This window comes from Terrapene carolina, unplaced genomic scaffold (assembly GCF_002925995.2).
Source record: "Terrapene carolina triunguis isolate 2854851 unplaced genomic scaffold, T_m_triunguis-2.0 Scaffold238, whole genome shotgun sequence".
Classification (NCBI taxonomy): Eukaryota; Metazoa; Chordata; order Testudines; family Emydidae; genus Terrapene; species Terrapene triunguis.
This window is the reverse complement of record NW_020664589.1, coordinates 6,490,477-6,514,775: the sequence shown is the minus strand read 5'-3', so window position 1 is coordinate 6,514,775 and position 24,299 is coordinate 6,490,477. Positions and strand designations below refer to the sequence as shown.

At 41.7% G+C, this 24,299-nt stretch overlaps 1 protein-coding gene across 9 annotated transcripts in view; it reads right to left on the bottom strand.

Annotated features, from left to right (window-relative positions):
- Nucleotides 1-24,299, bottom strand: part of SPTAN1 (spectrin alpha, non-erythrocytic 1) — an 80,186-nt gene that overhangs the window by 45,001 nt on the left and 10,886 nt on the right. For all 9 annotated transcript variants that reach the window (XM_024192968.1, XM_029912713.1, XM_029912716.1 and 6 more), the window contains exons 4-22: nucleotides 22,966-23,106; nucleotides 20,942-21,088; nucleotides 20,048-20,181; nucleotides 19,115-19,259; nucleotides 18,872-19,026; nucleotides 16,085-16,220; nucleotides 14,973-15,074; nucleotides 14,258-14,395; nucleotides 12,469-12,579; nucleotides 11,748-11,825; nucleotides 11,408-11,563; nucleotides 10,756-10,960; nucleotides 10,406-10,587; nucleotides 4,460-4,703; nucleotides 3,945-4,067; nucleotides 2,848-3,065; nucleotides 1,799-1,891; nucleotides 1,225-1,359; nucleotides 233-381 (exon numbers count right to left, since the gene is read on the bottom strand). In XM_024192968.1, coding sequence (XP_024048736.1) covers nucleotides 233-381; nucleotides 1,225-1,359; nucleotides 1,799-1,891; nucleotides 2,848-3,065; nucleotides 3,945-4,067; nucleotides 4,460-4,703; nucleotides 10,406-10,587; nucleotides 10,756-10,960; nucleotides 11,408-11,563; nucleotides 11,748-11,825; nucleotides 12,469-12,579; nucleotides 14,258-14,395; nucleotides 14,973-15,074; nucleotides 16,085-16,220; nucleotides 18,872-19,026; nucleotides 19,115-19,259; nucleotides 20,048-20,181; nucleotides 20,942-21,088; nucleotides 22,966-23,106 — 2,792 coding nt within the window. The remainder of the gene's footprint in view (nucleotides 1-232; nucleotides 382-1,224; nucleotides 1,360-1,798; nucleotides 1,892-2,847; nucleotides 3,066-3,944; nucleotides 4,068-4,459; nucleotides 4,704-10,405; nucleotides 10,588-10,755; nucleotides 10,961-11,407; nucleotides 11,564-11,747; nucleotides 11,826-12,468; nucleotides 12,580-14,257; nucleotides 14,396-14,972; nucleotides 15,075-16,084; nucleotides 16,221-18,871; nucleotides 19,027-19,114; nucleotides 19,260-20,047; nucleotides 20,182-20,941; nucleotides 21,089-22,965; nucleotides 23,107-24,299) is intronic.

Below are 24,299 nucleotides of genomic sequence, written 5' to 3'. Positions count from 1 at the left end.
ATTTCATGATTTGTACAGTTAAACTGGAAAAGCAGCAGAAGAATCTAGAATTAAGAATGAAATGGATCAATAAAAAAAAAAAGCATTTTCCTGCTGTAAAAGTGCAACTCTGAGTTCTAATGCAACGATCCGCTGATGTTAAAGGGACGTCTACCCAAACTTGTAAAAGTGAGGCACTGGCCAACCCAACAAGTGCTACGACTGATTTTAGGTCCTGTTAGTTAGATCTTACTGGTTGTCAATTTGCTCCTGCCGCAAGGCTATGCTGCCCTGCTCCTCGAGTAGGTTCTCTCGGGATGCAGACTGGGCAGGGTCTAGTTTTTTCACATAGGCAGCTGGTACAAAACCCTGACGGTCATTCACTTCTACCTTCCACCAGTCCTGAAAAGAAAGGAAAATACAACCTTAATTACATGTTCACCTAGATAGGGGACATGGATACACAACCACAGACTGAAAACAAGCAACTTCTGTAACTGCGTGGAGGCTACTGCTAGCACCTGAACAGCACAAGAGAACTACCACTACCCACATGTTTTCAGTGTACCTCATCAGCATCAGGACAGTCCTGTGAGCGTTTCTGCCCACAGAATTTTTGGTACCTGGATTCGTGCATTAACACCATTAGACTTAAAAACAAAACATTTGTGTTTACTTTCAATTAAAAAAAACCCACACAAAACAAACAAACAACGGACAAAAATACCATCAAGAAAGAGGCCTACCATCAATTCCACCCCTCTGCAAGAGTACAGCACAGCTTTTCAGAGGCCCCCTCAGATACTAAACGGGACCTGCTCAAAGTAATAATCCTCTGCAGTACCATGGTGAATCTCCAGTTTGATTTCCAAGCTCTCTGCCCCCTGGCCAGAAGGGACTAGGAGTGCAGTTGAGCAGGAAAAGAATAGCCTCATCTCTCAACCATGAGCCCTTACGGTCAATGAATGCTGAATGGTGATGGGATATAAAGAGAATGAAGTCTCGCATGTAGAAAGTTGGTGGGTACAACAAAGTGATGAGGGTTGTACAACAGAGGAAGAGGGGTGGAGCCTCTGGAGGTTGAAGAGGGGTGCCAAAGAATTGAGGGAGGAATGGAAGCACAGAATGACTATGTAAATGATTTAACTATGCTATGACAGTGCTGTTTAACAACAAAAAAGCTCACTAGTGCGTATAAGACCAAGTGTACCAGGCAGTACAGAATCCTGGCAGGCGAGAGTTTACCTTGTTGGTGCTGTTGAGCAGTGTGAGGATGTCTCCCTTTTTCATTGTCACCTCCCGGGGACTCTTCTCTTGATAATCATAGAGAGCAAGGACCAGCTCTTTCCCAGTTTCATCATCTGTGGGAGCAACTTGTTGCTGCCATGAAGAGGAGGAAAGAGAAAAATGCATTACACAATAGAAACTGCTGAATGTTGAAATGTAACTAATAAAGTTGTTCTACAAAGTATTGCAGCCTTAATTATACCTACTACAATGCCACGGTGTATTAAAGGATTCCTGTTTAGCAACTAATGAAAGAGTGCTGAAGTAGGTTTATTTGGGTGCCGTTTCTACATTCAAACCCATAAACAAGGCCAACAACTATATCAGTTTCATTAAACAAAACAAACCAATTGTTTTCTGTGCTACATACATGCCTGTTATCGATTACAATAGGCAGCAGTAGAGCACAAAGACGAAGACCACTAACTTAAATTTGAGAACAAAACACTCAGCAATAATGCTTGATGATAAGAAGCTTTGTTTCTATTGATACAAGAGTTTTAGAAACAGATGATTAGCCATCTTTCCTTACCCTGCATGACTGGGCCTGCTCCCTTAATGCCTGCATGCTACTGCCATAAGCGGTAAGATCTGACATCAAAGCTTCATGTTTCTTCAGAAGAGCCTGAAACCAAACAAACATTGCAACATCCACATCAGAAAACCACTTCACAGATTCTACACTTTATATATACATATGTTAATTTTAATGTATATATATTGAGTGAGGTTCTCATGAGAACTGCAGGACTAGCAGCTCTGGAGAGTGAAGACCTCTATTTAGCCACAGAACAGATATGGCACAGGTAGCAGCAGGGAAAGTTTTTGACACTGCTCCACTAATGTGCTTCAACCCTGAGTAGGGAATACCATCCTCTGGAAGTGAGAGCAGTTTAGACTTCATGTTCTTGAAGTCGCTAGCTTCTACTGCTTTGGAATTACCACCAAGGGTGCCAGTTTGTGTAATCTGTGATATAGCTACCATCCACTAGGAATTGGTTCAATACCACTAAAATAGCAGTTTGAAAACCATCTCACAGCTATATATCATTAATGAACTACTGAAGGGCAGGTTCATACTGAAGACATAGGTGTGAAAGACTGTATCCCATTATGCATCCGAAGAAGTGGGTTGTGGCCCACGAAAGCTTATGCTCTAATAAATTTGTTAGTCTTTAAGGTGCCACAAGTACTCCTGTTCTTTTTGCGGATACAGACTAACACGGCTGCTACTCTGAAACCTGTATCCCATTACCAATCCACTGAGATATTATGCCCTGTGTCTCCTCCACACAATATGAAAATCCTATAACAAAGTGAATAACAATGCCAACTTTCTTTGTAGCTAGTCTAACATCTTGCCCAGGGAACTTTATTAATGGAGGTGGAGAACAAGAATACATACTCTTGTTTCTATACTCAACTACAATTTGCTAGACAAGCAGCTTACTGTATATGCTGTCCTTCTCACTTTCACATAAACACTAAAACCTGCAGAACAACTCATTATCTTTATCAATCCTACATCAGATTTCCACTGCTACTTTTTGCACATGCAACAAAACACCACCAATACCACACCTCAGCAGAGTCTTCATCCTTTCCATAGTCTGTACTGCCCACAATGGGCTCCTTCTCCCTCATCCAGGATTCAGCCTCGTTAGCATCAGCAAAGTACTGCTGGGCTTGCAGGGAGTCCTCTAGATCTTGTCGACGCTGAGAGGCCTTGGCTTTCAGCGATTCCCACTTCTGATTTAGCTCATTCAATTTGGCTTTCACGTCCTCAGCAGCAAAGTGTCCTAAATAATGAAAGAGCAGGAAAAGTGGATTTGGAGACATTATTTATAGACATACAAACGACAGAAGGGACTGAAAGATGACTTGCATTTTTTTTAATCACACAAGTCTGGTTTATGTAAAGCTATCCACCTTACTTTGAATGGTTTTCATTAGCACACAAAGCTTAGTCCAAGTTTGGCTTTCGGCAGGCAGTGTCCTTTTGACACTGAATGAAAGTTACTGTTTTCTCTTGTCAGATTGCGCCAGGAACATTTGAGTCATTGAAGACAAAGCACACCCTGCCCTAATCATTTCCTTTCTATTTGTTTACAGTGATGCAGGAAAAGGCCAGTTCTTTCAAGGCTTGAGTTTCTACATCAGAAAAAGACTGATTTGAAAAAGCATTTAGAATTTTGGAAAGAAGGGGTACAGTAGTAAGATTGCTGAATAAAAAATACTAATGTAAATGTAATATCACTAATAGCAGGAGCTACAGAGCTCCCATCACCATTGATTATTATGTCTCAGAATATTTAAAGGTAGTACCTTAAAATGAGACTTCAAGGAAAAAGTGAAACGATCAGACATCACTAGGAGCCATGTATTAGGATAAAATTACAGCTCATTGGTTTAATGTGACAATTACTTTGTACCAATATGTAGGTGACTAGCAGCAGCGGATGAAAATCTGTTAAATAGAAGATATGGATTTCCCCAGGAACAAACATGTATTTCCATGTGAAGGACAGCGATAAATCAAAATCGGCTATTTAATCCCTCTGGCAGATACTATTATGCACATGCAAACTAAAGAGGCAATTGTATAGGGCCAGAGGATGTAAAGTGAAAAAAGAATATTGAATTTCTGAACTAGGAAGGATTAAAATATTTAGACGCACCCTCTTCCACCATGGCATTTCCTTTCTGGGTGACTGCTTTAATGCGCGGCTCATGGCCTGCAATTTCTGCCTGCAAGGCTTGGTGCTTCTTTAGCAGGTTCTGGACCCCAATCAAATCCTTGCCTGAAAGAGATCATAAGATATATCTTAATCTATGAGATCATTCAAAGTCACTGAAGTCAATAGGTTAAATAAAAGATTCTAGCATGAAACACACTGACTGAATCCTGCAAGATTAGTCAGTGAGTAGGTTTGATTACAGTCTCGATCGCTTACTGTGTAAAATTAATTGCCCTATAAAAAGTTAGAAACTTCACAAAGTAATCAGTAATAAAGGAATCGTGGACAACAACTACTGTAACAACAGATTTATAATTCAAACCAATGCCATGGATAACCCTGTCAGAAACATTTTAGAAATTCCCAAATTATATTCTGTAAAGATACACAGGCATTGAACAACAGAATTATCCAGTTAAAAATAATTAGAAGCACAAAGATGAGGATGTACCAACCTCTGTTTGTTGAAGCTGCAATAGGTTCCTTCTCTCTAATCCAGGTCTCTTCATCCTCAATGTCACGGAACAGTTGCTGCAGGCGAAGAGAGTCAGCAAGCTTCTGCTTGCGAGCTACCATAGGATCCTTCAGAGCTTCATAGCGAGCCACCAAAGCTTCTTGTTTCTTCTTGATATTATCAGCATCAAAGTGTCCAGCATCCTGGAACTGGCGAGCCTGGATGGTGATGCCATCAATGCGATCCTAAAATTTAATTCAGCAATGGTATTACATCAGTATTCTCCAGGATGGTTTAGGCTTTGATTATTCTTGTTAGTTGCAGAGCCAGACTGTTATGTAACATTTCTAGGTCTTTAGCTTATCCCTTGTACTGCAATAATGGATGAGAAAAATCAAAGTGAAATTGGACTAGAAATCAACTAGTTATTTTCACTTCCTAAAAGCAGAAAGAAATACAAAAAGTAAACAGTTGAGTGAAAAGTTTCGGTTTTAATAGAGATGTGGATGATTTTTAGACTCACAATATACTACACAAAAGAAAAACACCAAATTCCAATAAACTTACAAATGTATTGACTGTTCCCAAAAGTCAGATCAACAGGAGTATTCAGCAAATTTAAATAAAAGTTTAAAATTAAGCAAGTTTTAATGAAGCTACTGGAATCTGCATGTTACGGAGTTTCCTTGCTGTGTGTTTTGAACTTTTAAAGGTGATGTGTAGAAGCTAGGATTGTCTTCAGCTGTGAAAGTCTTTGGATTTGGAATTTTTAGTCTGTCTTTTATAACTGATTTGTGTATTGTCTGAATTAATGAAAAAATGGACAGTAATAGCCACCTCATGAATGAACATAAGAGTTAACATCACCCAGAGCATTAAGCATTTTTGAGTAGTTCTCTACTAAATAAGGTGTAATGCATCTTTTAAAACTGATAAATGAATCTTGGAAGTTTCACGCCACAGAATGACTTTGTGCTCTCAACAAGTCAAAACAGTTAGTAATCTTCTTGGATTTTTGCATTTCTCTCAGTTACTTAAAAAAACTAAAATCAAAATGAAGGTTACTTACCTGTAACTAGAGTTCTTTGAGACGGCTCTTCATATTCACACTTCCTGGCCTGGTGGTGTCTTATAATAAAAACCTCTTCTAGCAGCATCAGCTAGCGCGCTCCTGAACTCCACTTAGCATCACTCACAGTGCACTGAGGGTAATGCTATAAAGGGAGGCGGAGCACCCTCACCATGTGAGTTCCTTCTACCGCAAAGCCAGAGACACAAAACAACAAAGACTCTGACAGAGACAGGAAGGCAGGTGTGAAGCGTGAATACGCAGAGCCATCTCGAACAACTCCGGTTACAAGTAAGTAACTTTCATTTCTTCTTTGAGTGGCTCTGCATATTCTCACTTAAGGGACAGATTGGTAAGCGGTGCTAAAACTAAGCTGGAGGAGGGAACAAAATCCTGGTTGAACAGAGACTGAAGCACCGCTTTGCCAAATTCTGCATCCCCCTAGAAGCCGAGTCCAGAGCACAATGCATAGTGGAAGTGTGCATAGAAGTCCAGTTTGCAGCTTTGCAAATTTCAGCAACTGGTACCTGCCTAAGATAGGCAAAGGAAGTATCACAGCTCTAGTGGAATGTAGTCAAATTGCAGCAGGCACAGGGACTTCTGCCAGTGTGTAGCAATGAGTAATTTGTTTAATCCACCAAGAAACAGACTGGACAGAAACTATATACACCATGTTCTTGGCATAAGACATGATCTAGATGATTGATGAAAACTCTTAGTTTTTTCCAGGTAACAGGCTACAGCTCTTCTAACATCTAAAGTATGAAGAACTGTAACCTCCCTCCCCCAATTAGAGTGCTGCTTAGGGGGGGGAAATCTGTCAAATTAATGGTGTGATTGATGTGGAAATCAGACATCACCTAGGTAAAAATCTGGGATCAGATCTGAGAACTAGCTTGTCCTTATGCCAAGAAATGATTCACTCACTCTCCTGGCTGATGTGATGGCAATAAGGAAAGCTGTTTCGATAGATAAATGGTAGAAGGAACACTCAGCCAAGGGATCAAAGGTTGATTTTAGCAGCATGGCCAACACCAAGTTGAGGTCTCAAGAAGGGACAGGATCTCTAACAGAGGGATACACAGTAGATAATCCTCTCATAAACCTTTTAACTTAACTATGAACAAATAAAGATCTACCATCAACTAGAATACGAGATGTGGAAATGGCTGACAAACTTTTAACTATGTTAGATAATGTACTTAAAGAATCAGGGGCTAAGTATTCCATATCACAAGGGATGGAAGCAGAGGCAGGAGAATCAGATCATCCCTTCGTCCAAGTCTGAAATCTAGCCCATTTTAGAAGGTAACAGTTTCTAGTAAATTGTTTTTGAGAGTTGATTAGTATGTCATGCACTGAGGAAGAACATGACTGCTCAAGAGCAGACACAGTCAGAGTTTGATTGCCCACGCCATCAGTTGAAGAAACTGTTGGTTTGGATGAAAAATCCTTCTCTCCTTCTAGGACAGAGGAAGACACACAGACACCATCAGACAGTTGAAGGAGATCAGTAAACCACCACTGACATGACCAAAATGGGGCAATGAGTATCATCCTTGCCCTATCCTGATGTATCTTCCTTACTATCTTCTGAATCAACAGAAATGGAGGAAAAGCATACAACAAGCCCTTCCCACAGTGCAGAAAGAAGGTATCCGACAGGGACTGACAGTCCCTACCCACTCTGGAACCGCGGAGACACTTTCTGTTGACCCTCGTTGTGAACAGCCCACATATAGTTGACCCCAGCTGGAAAATAGAGTGTGAACCAACTGATCCTTTAAGGAACATTTGTGCATCTGAGAGCTGGGTCATGCTGAGATGGTCCACGACTACATTGTTTTCCCTTGCTAGATGCTGAGTTACAGGATGAATGTTGTGACAAATACACCAATACCATAGTCTTATAGTCTCTGCACACAGGGGAGCAAAGTGGGCCCCCACTCCCACTTGTTGACATAATACGTTGCTGATGTAATGTCAGTTTCCACCTGCACAAACCTCCATTGCAAGTGAGGGAGGAATGACCTGAGAGCTCTTAATATTGATATGCAAGGATCTCTCCTGAAGGGGGCCAGTTCCCATGAACTCTCAAATGATTCAGGTGGGCTCCCCAACCCATGGTAGACGTGTTTGAAGTCACTGTCCAGGATGGACCGTCCCTTTCAAAAGCAAGGTCCTCCAGCTTAGTTCTAGCATCCATAGCTAGGGAGGAGCAATGGAGCCAAGCGGCTCTCCTGATCATCACAGCAGATGCCAATATTCTGGCAGCAGAGTCCGAAGTGCCAAAAGAGGCCCTGAGCACACGTTTGACTACATTCTGGTCTTCCATTAAGATGGCATTCGCCAACCTACTTTTGTCATTTGGGAAGTCTTGGAAAAATAAAGTCATCTTTTCCCATACATGGCATTGGTAAAGGGCAATAACCACTTGATAATTCCCTGTCCTAATATTGAGGGACAATGAGAACACCTTGCTCCTCAATGAGTCAATCCTTTTGCCCTCTTCATCAGCTAGGGTAGAATGCGCTAATCTAGATCTAGCCCTGTTACTGACAACAGCCAACATGAGTGAGAGTTAGGGACAGGGTGGGTGTGGAAGTAGGAAAACCCTTCAGAGGGTATCTGATACAACTTGTCTGCTTTCTTAGAAACAGGTGTGCTTCACACTGATTTAGCTGGCTGTAGCAAACCATCCAAATGGGTAGGCATATTCTACTCCTCTAAGTAGCAAGTATATCAAACACCAGCAGAGAAGTCTCTTCCACAGACACGGCAGGAAAGAATTAAAGCGGACACCATACGCTAGACCAAGTTATGGAACTGCTCAGTGTCTCCTGAAGGAGCAGAGGCTGAAGCTACCCCACATGTTCATCAAGCGATAAATCAGGCTCATAGTCCATTTCCAAATGCTTCTGATCAGAAAGGAGCTACCTCCTTGTCTTCTTCCTCTGACAACATTTCAGGCATCACTGTCAGTAATGTCAACAGAGATGAAGGATTTGGCAGTCCAGAGATTCTCAACAGAGGAAACATTATCTCTCTATCCACTTGGAGGGTAATTACAAAACTCCTGAGGTGGCCCCCAATAAAGCCATGGGGTCCTGGATTGCCAGTCTCCCCAGCAACTAGGGATCACGAATATGCCTGTGGGAGACAGACCATAGGGTGGTACAAAGCAAGACACAGATTTCTCTATTCATCCTCTCTCTTCCTCTTGGTTCCAAGTCTGGATCCAATATAGAATGTAATGATGATAAAAGCAGATCCAAAGAGAATGGCAATCCAGCTCTTTGTGGAGAGTCTCTAGGGGTCCTCGGCAGAGGAAGTATAGGATGATCTGGAAACTGACCCACAGCATCTTCTAACCTCCTCTTCTTAGCAGGGAGCAAGGAAGACTACGTCAAGCACTGGGAAAAATAAATCTTCTTTTGGAACCCCTGTGTTTCCCATTAAGAACAGAGAAAGCAACTGAAATTGGCAGGTGAACCTGGGCTGCCACGTTGACTGAGCTCTCTGGAACAGAGGATGTAGCCAGATCTGACCCAGGAACCAACAGAAGATCCAATGACAACACTGGATCAGTTGTTAGACACAAGTCCATATCCCTTGCTACCAAAGAAGGAATGGATCTCTGCTTCTGAATTGTAGCAGTCTTGTCAGAGTTGGACGTATGCTACAGTTCTGATGCATGGGAACTGACACTGCTAGTGAGGTAGAGAGACAAAATGGCTACAGAGAGGCAGAAGCAAAGGTGCCAACAGCCCAGATTCTGACATACTGAGCAATTCCATCTTCCTGGATCTGGAAACTGAAGTCAGAATTGGCCCTAATCCTGCAGCCACAGGGTTTCCATCAGGGCTGGATAGCTGGGAGGAATGAGGTATGGCACCGGTGAAGGTGGCTGAAATATTTTTTGATCTCTCTTCCAGAACCGGGGTAGTTGGCTCTGACCATAGTTCAGATATCTGTAGCCTTGGAGGGCTCAACTGAGGGAACTGCAGGAACTGAGTCTGACCCTGACAGGGGAAGTGGCTTCTTAGAAGGCTTCAGTTCCTTGGAGCCACTAGTAGCCACGGGGACAGAGACTGGCCTCTTAGACTTAGGATGCTGATCGGGTCCATAGGGCCTAGCCTTGAGGGCTTCCTTTAGGAGGAGGAGCTGCAAGCAAGTCTCCCTATCCTTGTGGGCTCTGGGAGTAAAGGTCTGGCAAATCAAACACCCAGAGGGTGAGTGCCCTTCTCCGAGGCACCACACATGGCCGTTGGATGCCAGGAAGACTGCCAAGCAGGAAGTGCACTTCTTGAACTCCAGCTTCTTCTGTTTCTTCAGTTCATCCATCTCTCTGAACCGGGAGAAATGCTAATTCACTAACTATTCTGTAATGAGCTAACACTAACTATTTCTAAGCAGAAAGAGATGCTGACTCCAGCGCGGTTAACATCCATCCAGGCACACTGCTGGAAGGAAATGAGGTGGTGAGAGTAGTCTGCCCCCTTTATAGCTTCACCCTCGGTGCATCCTGAAGCTGAGGGGAAGGGTGGCAGGGAGGGAGGGAGGTAGGGGGCACAAAGATGTATTCTAGCTGACACTGCTAGAAGAGGTTTTACTGTGAGGTACCACAAGGCTGCACAGTGCCCATAAGTAGGAATATGCAGAGTCACTCAAAGAAACATTGTTCCCAGACAAGTCTTTCTACCAAACTGTGTTCAGAGCAAATTTGAAGAACAAAATTGTAAACTCCTGAAAGTACACCTTTATCGTGGAAACACTAACAAATCCTTTACTCCACAGACACTAGCAGTTAGTGCTATGTCTAGCTTAATAATCATGTTAATACGCCCGTAAGGGAGGGAGGAAAGGAAATTGTGCTACCTGGTGAGCAGCAACATCTGCTTCCAACAGAGCATGTTTCTTCTGAAGATTCTGAACATTAGTAAGATCTTTTCCATAATCATCAGAAGCCAAGTGTCCCTCCACCTCATACAACCATAGCTCAATGTCTTCCACATTGCGGTTAAATTGCTGCTGTTGGTTGGCTTCACGCAGCTTTATTCCTGCATGTATGTAAAGGAGAGAGAGGAGGAAGGTTATTTAAATTTCTATTTCATTTAACTCACTACTCACTTGTTCTCAGCGCTGACTTCTCCAGAAAACTTCTCCATAGCTGGAAATGTCATTCTATAGCTCTCTTATGATCAGTTAGAGCAAAGATGATATCTTACCTTTGAGCTCAGTGGCCTCCAGCAGTTTTTTCCACAAGCTGATGACCTCATTCATGCGGGCTGCTACTTCATCAGATGCATAGTGATTGACATCAATCAGCTTCTGGCCAGCTTTCTCCAGGGCATCAATGCGACTTTGATTTGCAGAGAGCTCTGCCTCAAAAGCCTGATGTTTTTGAACTTTACCCTGCAGGTTTGATGGGTCCTACAGGTAGGAAAGGGAGAAAACATTTCAGTCTGAAATCGGCATATATTAAAAAACCTCATTTCACCAATCTCATGCTAATAAGTAAGAGCAAAAGTGGAGAACTTATATCAGTTCTTCATATTTACATTTCCTATGTGACTATGAACACTTCTACACATTAGATGGCCTATCCTCCATAACTGTAGTACATATCACAAAAAATACACTAGCTAATTGTGGATCATGTCAGGCTGAGATAATGTCAAAGGAATTGCAGCCATAAGTACCAAGTTAGATAGCAAACCATTTTATCTACAGAATACGCGTTTGCGTAGTGCTGGAATATTCTCCTTGGGATCATGCAGATGACAAGAGGAGGAACTATTCATAAGGTTCCTATACATCAATAGTACCTGAAAACCAATACTAGCGTAACATTATCAGGATATTTATTCTTGTTTTTACCTTGTAAGCCTCATCCGTTGCAGTTTTCATCTTTTCGTTGACCCAACTCTTTAGTTCATCAGAGTCTCGGAAAAACTGCTGCAGGTGGAATGAATCTGCCAGTTGAGCACGCCGATACATAGCCCTTTCGTGCAGAGCATTACGTCGGCTCAGCAGCTGAAATAAGCAAATATCAGTAGTGAATTCTCAGACTAATGAGAAACCCCATCATGTTTTTTTTAATTATAGTTGAGTTTGCTGCAACTCTACTTATTTATCCTGCATCTGTGCCATCACTTATTCTTTTCATTCATATAAACATATAAACCAAGCAGCAGCATGGGTTACTTAAAAAACTTACAGCATCTCTTCGTGTAGCAACATCCTCCTTGGCATAGTGGTTATTCTGAATCAGTTTAGTAGCAAACTCGTCCAGGGCCTAAAAAGAAAGTAGTCTTCATTCATTTGAAATACTAAGCAGTGAGGTTTTTTACCCACGAAAGTTTATGCCCAAATAAATCTGTTTGTCTTTAAGGTGCCACTGTACTCCTTGTTGTTTTTGTGGATACAGACTAACACGGCTACCCCCGATAAGAATATTTGTGCAAGCTTATTTAGCAAACTAGGTTTTAGAAGAGATGTGTCACAGCTGAACTAATCAAAAGTCAAGATAGCTATTTTTAAACCCCTCCCCTACCTGCACCGTTCTCCACATTTCCTTAACATGATCCTAAATCCAGATGATGGTAGATTTATAGCTCCTCTGAGAAATGATTACCGTACAAGTTTAAACAATTCAAGCATCATCCGAAAAAGTGCTGGCATAGTGTGCAAGAGTGTACTGGATTACTCTGATGCCCTGGATCCAGAGGTTAAACCCTATTCTCTGCCTTGATCCTAAATGTGGGTTTTATTCGGTGAGTGAAATTCCATTTCACATACAATTTGGGATTATGTTCAAAACCCAGAAACCATCTTTTTCTGAAGTTCCTGGACAATGATTTGGGTTGAACTCTTCTGTTTTAGTCCTTGCTCATTAATACAAAGAGACTTAATGAATACAAGTAATATAAGCATCTTACTGTGATTTTCTCCTCCTGGGCACTGAGGGATTTCTCAAAGTCTTCATGCTTCTTTAGCAGCGCCTCAACACTATCCAGAGAGTCACCTAAGTCTTCATTTAGCAGGAATGCCTGCAGAAAAGAAAAACACTTTAGGGAGCCTTACACTACCACCACTCCCAATTATCCTAAAGCCAACTCAGGTATGCAGCATTGGGCTCATCACTGTAGGATTTTATTTGGAAAGTATGTGGTATGGAGTTGATGTATCTTCTTCTGAGGAGTACATATCTAATTTGTATCAGAAATGAAAAGGAATAATCCCTTGTGGGCATTAACTCACATAAAAGAAACATTACACCAATTCAGCATGACTGGCAGGTTATGTAAAGCAGCAGCATCAGACTGGAATATTGGAGGTCTGGCATTCTAGGTGAAAAAAACCACTAACAGAACCCCGTGAAGAGAGGCATGTACAGTACCTCCATGCACTATGGTTAAGGCTGTGGGTCTGTCATGGATTCCATGACTTTCCGTGACCTCCGTCTCTCCTGCAGTGGCGTGTGCCTCTCTCTCTCTCTCCTCCCCCCCCCCTCCCCCGGGTCCTGGGACGCCCCCACCCCCCAGCACCTGCGGCGCCCCGGCGCAACTTTTAATAAGGGGTATATAGTACAAGTCATGGACAAGTCACAGGTTGTGAATTTTTGTTTACTGCCCGTGACCTGTCTATGACTTTTACTAAAAATACCCATGACTAAAACGTAGCCTTAACTATGGCATGCCTGGCTTTGGCCTGAACTATTTATCACATTCACAAAAATAGGAGAAAAAAAAATACATTCAGAAATTAAATCTCATCCTCTCTTTCTGAAGGAGCCAATGCATGCTTAGTACAGTAACTCCTCACTTAACGTTGTAGTTATGTTCCTGAAAAATGCGACTTTAAGCAAAACGATGTTAAGTGAATCCAATTTCCCCATAAGAATTAATGTAAATGAGGGGATTAGGTTCCAGGGAATTTTTTTTTCACCAGACAAAAGACTATTACTTACACACACAAACTTTTAAACAAACAATTTAATACTGGTACACAGTGATGATGATTGTGAAGCTTGGTTGAGGTGGAGGAGTCAGAGGGTGGGATATTTCCCTTACTGCTAATTGGCTGAGCCCTCAAGGGTTAACTCTCTCACTATACAAGGCAGCAGGAATGGCGGGAGATATGCGCATTTCCCCTTTAAGTACACTGCCTTGTTAATTCGATCAGCTTGCTGAGACCTCAGCTGCTGCAAGCTCCCTCTGTCCTGAGCCCTAGTGTGTCTCCCCTGCTCTATGGAAGATGGGGTAAGCGGGGTGCAGGAGCAGGGGGGGACACTGACATTAGCCCCCCTCTTCCTTCCCTCCCCCCCCCCCGGCACAGCAAGCAGGAGGAGTCTCGGGGAGCAACTCCAAGGCAGAGGGCAGGAGCAGCACGTGGCAGAGGGGGGAGGGACAGCTGCAACTGCTAGCCTGCTGGGCAGCTGCTGCACAGGGAACTTAGGGGAGTGGGGAGCTGATAGGGGGGCTGCCAGTCCACCCTGGTTCCAAGCTCCCAGCCAGCTAGCTGCAACGGGCTGCTCTTCCTGCAAGAAGCAGACAAAGCAGGCGGCTGCCAAATGACGTTAGAAGGGAGCATTACACAACTTTAAACGAGCATGTTCCCTAATTGATCAGCAACCTAACGGAAACAGTTAACCCAGACGACTTAAGTGAGGAGTTACTGTATGCTATCTAACCAAGTGCTGCCTGCTGTGCAATTGAAAACACTCACCTCTTGTTTGCTCATCCAGTTGTCAACTTGTTCAGTGTCTCTGTAGAAAAGCTGCAGGTCCATACACTGTTCATATTGCTGTCTGCGAAGTTCCCACAGCTCTAGAAGGGCAGTTCTTTCATCTGAAAGGATGGTCAGCTGAGGGGTGGGGAAGAAACACATGCTCAATACAGGGAGAGTGGTTCTTTTCCATCTCAATGACAGCAAAATCAACCATGGGCTCTATAAAGTAGTGATTGTGTCTGTGTCACCTTTTCAGTCTCCAGAACACTTCACAAGAGAGTTCAAACACCTCACTCAACTTCTGAAATTCCTCACCTCCCCCCACAACCAGGGCATCTAAAGTGCTTTTTCAGCCAGCACACAACAAAAGACTCTCTTAGTTTAAGAGCCAAAGCTATGAAATACACAGTATGTTCCATTACAGCAAACTTGAAAGCATGGATAAAAGAGACATACTTGTTCTATTAGATAATTCATTTTTCCAATGGGAAAATAAAGAAATGTCACTAGCTTCAAACGGAGGTTATGCCAAATTGAAGGATGAGAAGAGCATGTTGCTTAAATTAAGGGGAAAAGGGAGCATATTCTAGTCAAATAAATACTTTTGCATCCAGACTCTTAAACAAAAACTACATCACTCATTAAAAAAATGAGAGGAATGGAAACATATTAGAACTTTTCCAACTCCTCTTTTTAGAGCTGTCCAACTTACCTTTTCTCTAACTTCATCAGAGGCATAGTGCCCAGCAGCCAGCAAGGCCTGACCAGATTCATCAGCAGATTTAAAGCTATCTTCATGGGCATCAATTTCTCCCTATGGCAAACAACAAATACATGGTTTCTAAAACGCTAAAAGAAAATAAACCCAACTATTTTAAGATATTATTAAAATATGAACTTGAAAATCAAGCCAGATACTGAAAAAGAAGCCAAAGACGGCATTCAGATATCCAGAGTATTAACTGACATTCAATTATCTATATATGAAAACAGCGTCCAATGTCTTGTATTAGTAATGCCGATATAATTCAAATGTGACACTCAAATAGAAGCTACAAGTCAGATTTCAAGCTACCTCTAACGTATTCATGGAAACCCTATAAGGCTGGAGAATTTAAACAGCCATCCAAGAAATTTTAGTCATAGCTTTAGTGAAGCTCATGTGGAAAGAGTAACTAGTAAACATGACTTGAATATACAGAAAGGAAAGATGCATGAGTGATAGTAATGTTCTACCTGAAATTATCTTTAGAATGTCATGAGGAAATCACATAATGGGACTCTAGGATATAAAACATGAGCCTGCTCAACTATAATTCTGCAGTGTATACACATGTGATAATATAGAGGGCATGTTACATACACAGAGGCTAGGAAATTCAAAGTCTAGAGCGATCATATTAGCTAGACACTTTCTTAATTCATTTGTTTTAGGAGTGGAGGAGAAGAGAGGAAAAGAAAGCACGATTGGAGTTAAGATGCTAATCTAGATTCCTAGAATTAATCTAGTTTCTGTAGGTTTCAGTTCAACTCAACGTTTTTTTAAAACAAGCCTTTATTGTTTCCAATTTTTCTTTAAAAAGAAATTATCTGAAACATAGCTCAGTATTTGCTCATTTGTGTATTGACCTATTAAACAAGAAGCAAAAATCCAAACTCTTAAATCAGAATAGGCCGCTATGTAGTCCATGCAACTGAAATTATATAAATTCAAAGCATGCTAATGCTACAACATAGTGTGATTCAGAAGACTGCATTAAACCTGTACATATAAACCAGTCTCCAAGTGAGGCCAAGCAGATTAAGCTATATGGCTGTGATTACCTTATGCTCCTGATGCCTATCAAGCAGAGCTTCAGCTCCAGCTACGTCATTGGCAAGTTCATCAGCATTAATTAGAGCCTTCATTTCAGTCACCCAGCTGGTAAGGTCACGAAAGTCTGCAAGGAAGCGCTGCAATCTTTGGAAAACAAATGGCAGAAGTCATTTATGTGCACAGGATCTCCATCCTTACCCTTTTTTTGCAACACGGAACGTTTATGTTAAGATTCTGAGAAAAATGCATAAAAATAACTAATAATGTAACGATTATAGTAACCAGCCAAATTACAATCTCGAATCCTGAGATAAACTTTTTTCTATACTTTAAAGGATTAAAGGTCAAGGGAGATATTTTCTGATATTTTAAAGTTTTCACCCAATTTTCCACAGGGAAACATGTGGTATATCACCTGAGCTGAAAGGAAAAGGAATACTTCTAACTGCAAGCTTGCATGCTAGAAGCCAAGAGGAAACAAGGGCAGTATTAATGTGGTGATTCTCAAAATGATCTAAAGACGACTTCTATGTGACCTACAGACCTGCTTCTGTTAGAACAGTGAAGTATGCACAACTGAGAGAAGAAGAAGAAGAAAAAAAAAAAAAAGGGAGGCAGTTCAGCCATTTTAGAAAGCTTCAACTGCACATGCCTCCGTCTTCAATAAGAATTCCCTTGTTTTCCTGTCAGCTTTTCTTCATATTCCCCTGCCTTTAGGGTTACTTGAAAAGGAAATGAAGTCTTAATGAGTCTCTGTCAGGTATCTCTTTGATATACGCTTTAACACCCATCAAATTTGCTGGCAATACCAAGTTTAAAAGGGAAGCAGATACACAGGGGAACAGAAACAAACCACAAAAGTGACTTGGAGAGATCACAGCAGTGTGGGCTTCAGGAATCAAAGGGAGAATCATTCGTAATAAACATAAAATCCTGCACCCTGGGAGAGGACAAATAGCATAACACAAAATAAATATAAACAAACAGCCACATTCAACTGAGTTTATTTTCCTTTTGTTTCCTTAAAAATGCTCCAATATTGTTTTATGTAACCAAGCATATTTATGGCTAAAGAGAAACCAAGTAATTAAGAGATTGGAGGCAAAAGAGAACAAGAGGATCCAATGGGATACAGGAACTGTCATAGTAGATCAGATAGACTCATAGACTCATAGACTTTAAGGTCAGAAGGGACCAATATGGTCATCTAGTCTGACCCCCCGCATGATGCAGGCCACAAAAGCTGACCCCCCCACTTTCCCTTAGCTCTGCTGTTGAAGTCTCCAGATCGTGATCTAAAGACTTCAAGTCGCAGAGAATCTTCCAGCTTGCGACCCCTGCCCTATGCTGCGGAGGAAGGCGAAAAACCTCCAGGGCCACTGCCAATCTACCCTGGAGGAAAATTCCTTCCCGACCCCAAATATGGCGATCAGCAGAACCCCGAGCATACAGGCAAGATTCTCTAGCCAGACCCTCATTTTACCAGCGATGGCCGTTATTGCCTAATTGATTAGAATCACGTAATCCCATCAAACCATTCCCTCCATAAACTTATCTAGCCTAATCTTGAAGCCAGAGAGGTCTTTCGCCCCCACCGTTTCCCTCGGAAGGCTGTTCCAAAATTTCACCCCTCTGACGGTTAGAAACCTTCGTCTAATTTCAAGCCTAAATTTCCCCACGGCCAGTTTATATCCATTCGTTCTCGTGTCCACATTAGCACTGAGCTGAAATAATTCCTCCCCCTCCCTGGTATTTATCCCTTTGATATATTTGAAGAGAGCAATCATATCCCCCCTCAGCCTTCTTTTGGTTAGGCTAAACAAACCAAGCTCCTCGAGTCTCCTTTCATAGGAAAGGTTTTCCATTCCTCGGATCATCCTAGTTGCCCTTCTCTGTACCCGTTCCAGTTTCAGTTCATCCCTTTTAAACATAGGAGACCAGAACTGCACACAGTACTCCAAGTGAGGTCTCACCAGCGCCTTGTATAACGGAAGCAGCACCTCCCTGTCCCTACTAGAAATACCTCGCCTTATGCATCCCAAGATCGCATTAGCTTTTTTCGCAGCCACGTCGCATTGCCGACTCATAGTCATCCTGCGATCAACCAGGACTCCGAGGTCCTTCTCCTCCTCAGTCACTTCTAACCTATGCGTCCCTAGCTTATAACTGAAATTCTTATTAGTCATCCCTAAATGCATCACCTTACACTTCTCACTATTAAATCTCATCCTATTACTAATACTCCAATTTACAAGGTCATCCAAGTCTCCCTGCAGAATATCCCGATCCTTCTCCGAGTTGGCAACGCCTCCCAACTTTGTGTCATCCGCAAACTTTATCAGCCCACTCCTACATTTGGTTCCGAGGTCAGTAACGAATAGATTAAATAAAATCGGACCCAGAACCGAACCTTGAGGAACCCCACTGGTGACCTCCCTCCAATCTGACAGTTCACCTTTCAGTACTACCCTCTGCAGTCTCAAACTAGATCAATGTTCCATCTAGTTTGATATCTTTTCCCAGACAGTGGTCAATACCAGAGAGCCACAACATAAAGAGGTTTGAAAGCTATTGCTATATATTATCTTGGAAATGTAAATCCATTTTTTTCCATTAGAAATCCCTTAACACATTCACTTTAGAAGCAAGATCATGTATTTTGTGTACAATAGTGGTGTCTTGAAACACTAACTCATTCAAAATCTCGGAAATGGCCTCCCTTTCTCCTCCCTGCAACCCTGTATTTAATTTAGGTGGAGATGGAAAAAGTCCTTCCAGTGATACAGCATTCCTACCTATAGGAGTCATTCAGGCGAGCGTGCCTCTCTGCTGCCAGAGTGCGGATCTGCTCCCAGTTTGCAATCAGCTCCTCCCGTTTCACTTGGATCTGAGAGGCATTTTGTGGGTGGGACTGCTGCAGACGATCAGCTTCTGCACACAAGGCCTTTACCTAGACACACACACAAACAAATTGCCATAAGCTTATTCTAAGACAATTATATTATTTAAATTACAGACAAAATGCCTACTCTACGTACCTTGTCTTCCAGAGCTGCAAGATCTCTCTCTAGGCCCTCGTGCTTGCGCAGCAGAGCCTGCACACTGGCTAAGTCTCTGCCAAAATCATCTGAGGCCATCAACTGCTCTTTCTCTTTAATCCAGCTTATAGTCTCATCCACATCCCTTCAAAAAGTAACACACAAATTAATATGCATTCATCTCTCTTACAAGGAAAGGAAGAAGGTAAAAAGTCGCAAACATAACAATGATGTAGGCCTTCATGACAAAGCCCTGATGATATCATCCAACTGCCATTACACGGAAACTTGTTAATCAATCTTTAGGAAACTAGACAACCCTAGAAGGTTTTACAAGTGTTTTTTAAGGTTTGGGAGCACAAATGGCCAGCTGGTGTAGGGGCAGGTCAGGATTTGTGGCTTCTGTTCCTCCCAGAAACAGTCACTCGTTAAGCCTCACTGATTCTACAGGGCCCATCTCCCATGATTACTAAAACCGATCTCCTCCCTCATCCCAAGAAATCACCAAGAGCAATCAGACAGCACTGACAAAGGTGATGAGGAAAGGAAAATCTATCAGAGGCCAGAGTGGCTCCATGCTGACTAGTTAGCCAACAGCATGAGAGAGGGACACCTCTTCTGGTGTTTACTTAGGCTGGATTTAGAGGAGTGGGCTTTCAGACAGAGGGGAGGGAGACAGAACTGCCATCTGGAAAGGAGAAGGAGAGACATGAGGGTTTTAATGGTAAGGAGAAAAATCAGATTATTATTCTGGATGTCATTCTAGATGTTGTAGGTCCTTCTTTCAGGAAGGAACAATGAATAAGCTGCAAAACAAAAACACGACAGAGGATGTCAAGTGTTCACACAACCTTAAATGCAGTAGACTGCACCATTAGACATTTATGTGTAGTCAGAGACATAGGCACCAAACAAATCCGGCCAAGCCCATACCTGTTAAAGCGCTGAACTTCAGCTGCCCCAAAGAGTTTTCCCTGCCTCTGAAGGGCCAGCCCCTTCAGACGCTGCCAGCCTGCATTTACTTCATCCTGCTTAGACTTGATCAGTTCCTCCTCAGGGTGCTGCTCCTGATGAGCAAAAGAAAGATGGCTTACACTCTATGGATTTATTTCAACAGACACCAAGACAGTTCCTGTGTTTCTACAAGATCAGTTTATAAACACCTTCCCTTTCTATCAGTTTATAAACACCTTCCCTTTCCTCCCAATCTTTCAACTTTGTAGTTTTACTGCAGCAGCCAAGCATCCAATACTTTCATAAGACACTGCATAAAAACCTATACTTCTTTTTGTACACTGTAGGCATTTGGAAAAGCAATTCCCCCATTTGTCCTGGGATCCCATGCCTTCTCACCCCCAGCTGATCACCTGGTGTAAAAAAATGACAGAGTCTTGGATGGCAGTGGAGAAACAGTTTTAACTTCAGGTCTTCATGAGAGTGTGTCAGTTTCTCCTATAAAACCACTCCTCACAGGGTTTTCCTTTGAGGAATGTTCTTGTCTAACAGAACTTTACTCAATCTACCCAGCGGAAGAATCCCTGTTGAGAATATTCAGCATCTATAGATCTATCCCATATGCAAGTACAGTTGCCTCTGTTTCTCTCCAAGGTGACAGCTGGCATAGCACAGCAAATTTTTGCTCACTGAGTTACAACTGTTGTTTCCACAATTATCACAATAGATTTCAGATACATACCTATATTTGTATGATATCAACTTCTGTATGTTTTTGGGAAACAACTATTATGTCAATTTACTACCCAACACTTCTTAAAGAATCTAAACAGCATCACTGAGGGGGCCTTTTCACAACACACCGATGTTTACCTGGATAAGTTTGCCAGCAAACTGGTTTACTTCATTTACTCTTTCTTCATGGGCTGCCAGGTCTGTCTGAAACTCTTCAAATTTCTTCTGTAAAACCTCAACATGCTCCAGATCCTGGCCAAGTTCTTCTGAGGTCACTATCGCTTCCTAGCATGTTAGGAAACAAGAAAATCTCTTCTATCACAAGCCAACACACAGAAAACCTATTAGAAACTGGGAAACCAACTATTCTAGCTGCAAAATGTTGCCACTTCAAAGACAGTTACAGTGGGTACAGGAAAACAAAGTTCGTTATGCTTTAAAGTCAGTTTTAAAATGCAGCCTTAAAGGAACACTGTGTCAACTTAAAATCCACTTCATCCGAAAAATTTTCACTTACTATTATTACAAGCAACACCTAAGATTGCTACAATAAAAAGATTAGAGAAAAATATTTCTCTACTTTTTCCAGTTTAGTTACTTTGCTATCAGTCAATTTCTCTACAGCAGTGGTTCTCAAGCTTTTTTTTTTTGCGGACCACTTGAAATTTGCTTAGAGTCTCGGCGGACCACGTAATGATCTTTCCAAATGTTGTTTGTATCATTAGCTAACTATTGTAAAGCGCTTTTGATAAAAGTGCTATATAAAAAAAAAAAAACAATAATAAACGAGTTTTTGTTCTACAAATAAAAGCACATTGCTGATATTTTAATATCAGTAGTCTTACCTTTCTAATGTGATGGATGTGCCCTTTCTCCCCTACCGTGGCAGCCCCCAAGCTGGGGCTGGGAAGGAGGGGGAGGGTCTCTCCCTGGCAGCCACAGCCCTGGAGCCTCTTTCTCTGGTCGCTGCAGTCCTGCACATCCGAACTTCCCCCACCCCTTCTTCTTACCCCACTGCCCCCTCCCACCTACCCCTATTCCCCCCAAAGCCACCACCTCACCATACATGTGCGTTTCCTCCAGGGTCCAGGCACCTAATTAGTGGAGCATTGCCTATGCGGCTCCACTAATTAGGTGGGAGGCCCTTCATTCTCTCGTGTGCAACCGCCAAGGTGTGCACCTTAGAGGGAACTATACGCGGATCATCTGAATAGAGCTCAAGGACCTCAGTTTGAGAACCTCTGCTCTACCGTCATTTGTCTAGTTTGCACGGGTCCTTTCCAAAGCAACTATTGTTTTTTTGTTTTGTTTTTTTTAATCAGGAAGCTGTGGTTGTAAAAACTCAAAAATTGGCAGGCATACTTAGGGGCAGGTACAGTAACTGAAGCTACTTGTAACTCCTTTATTTGACATGGACTAGATATCAAGTTGACAGTGTCAGGTTTGCGGATTTTAATGAGGGACGGGTTTATGAAAAATATTTTGTAATACTTAATGGCAGTTATGGAGGAGTTACAAGTCTAAACTCCTAGTGCCACAAAACAGTGAGTCACCATTAAGAAAACCTAGCTGATCATTTTGCGGCTTTTAAACTTTAGTATTGTGGTTTGTGGTTCTGCTTCTTCAATGTTCAGAGAGGTCAAAAGCAAATTGTTCTCTTGCAATGGTTCTCTAACGATATTCCAGTCACAGCTAAATACATATAAACTTTTCAATGGGTAGGCACTCCCTTTCCATACTGGTTCATTTTAGCATATATGTCACAAAACCTTACTTTTATGTGCTGCAGCTTTCACAATGTAGGGAAGGTACAGTTAACCACTATGAGAAATACTAAGGTCATCTTAAGCAAAGAAAAGAGTATCATGTTTCATGGTATCCTCAACCAACAGAGAATTTCTCTGTTATTCATTACTTCTATCAATTTCCTACAATTGTTTTTGCAATTGCTGAAACAGGCTAGAATGCTCTGTATACCTTCCGTTTATAGCACACAAATAACTACAGCAATTCATAAAACCGTATTTAAATCCCATATGGTGCCTTAACACAATAAGACCGTGAATGTTTTGATAAAACAGCTCCATATAAATCCCTTCATAGAACTGGGATGTTGTAAAGGCTACATGATGCAAGTGGATATTCTTTTAGCCATAATATACCTTGTCATTGATCCAGTCCAAGACATCTTCACATTCTCGTAAGTACTGCACCAGCTTCTGGGCTTGCAGCAGCTTGATTCCCTTTTCACGCATCTTCTCTAGCAACAGCTCCCAGAGTCGATGAAGCTCCTGCAGTCGAGTCTGAAAGACATAAATAAGATGCAGACATCATAATTCTATTTCATAAGAGACAAAACTTTGCAATGCAATTATTCTCTCAACTCCTAAAATGATAGAAATTTTCATCTGAATCCTATTTTCATAAAGGTTACACGAGATAAAGCATGGATGAACTTCTGTCAACTAACAAGACCACCATTAAACATTTATGTGTAGTCAGAGTCATAGGAGCTGAAGAAGAGCTCTGTGTAGCTCGAAAGCTTGTCTCTTTCACCAGCAGACAATGGTTCAATAAAAGACATTACCTCACCCAACTTCTCTCTATATAAGCTTTAATGGAAATTAAAACAAACACACACACTGCAAAACAGGAAAACAGCTGTTTCACTCATCATTTATAACATTATGCACATTGAGATTTGTAACATGAAAGGCAAGTCAGAGGAGCTTTCAGAGATCTAACATGGATACATACTTATTAAAGGTATTTAATAGGCTCAGTTATGGAGGTTTACAGGAGAGAAGGAGCTCACACTAGGTGAATCTCTAACATTGTCCAACAGCACGCTGCAAACCATCAAAGAGGAAGAAAGAGGCATTTGAAGAGAAAGTGACAGCAGCATTCCACAGTCAAAGATTCACCTACTCGTATATGGAGCCCAACTTGAGTAGCAGTTACTATTGGGCGCTGTGCAGTCCTGTATGGCGTGAAAGACTAAACCATTGACAGACAGGTTACCATTCCAAACAGAATACAAATTAAAAGTTTACATTGATCACCATGTAGCAGGATTTTCTATATTTTTAAAGGAATTAGACCACTTATTTGAAAAGTAATTTCTTACTTTTGTTAAGGATAAGTTACAAGACCAAAATATCCTTATGCAATGAGATGGCGATGGCTAATATGCATAATTTATAAAAAATGCTCTAAAATAATGACACAAAGTGGTCATTCCGCCTCTGTAAGACTCCACCCTTAACTCAGCGGTATATTAGAAATGTAATAAATAAAATTAATCAGTAAATTTGATAACTGTGAAAAGAAGGTTCCTTGGCTCTAAAAGGTAAAACTCTTCAAAAAGAGGAGAATCAGTGACTTTTTAAGAAGTGACAAAAGAAGAGCTTTAAAATATTTGGAAAACTTATTTGTTCTGTTAAAAAGTTGTGCATCATTGATGTCTGCAAACTAGTTATCAATTTGCCTAATTGAT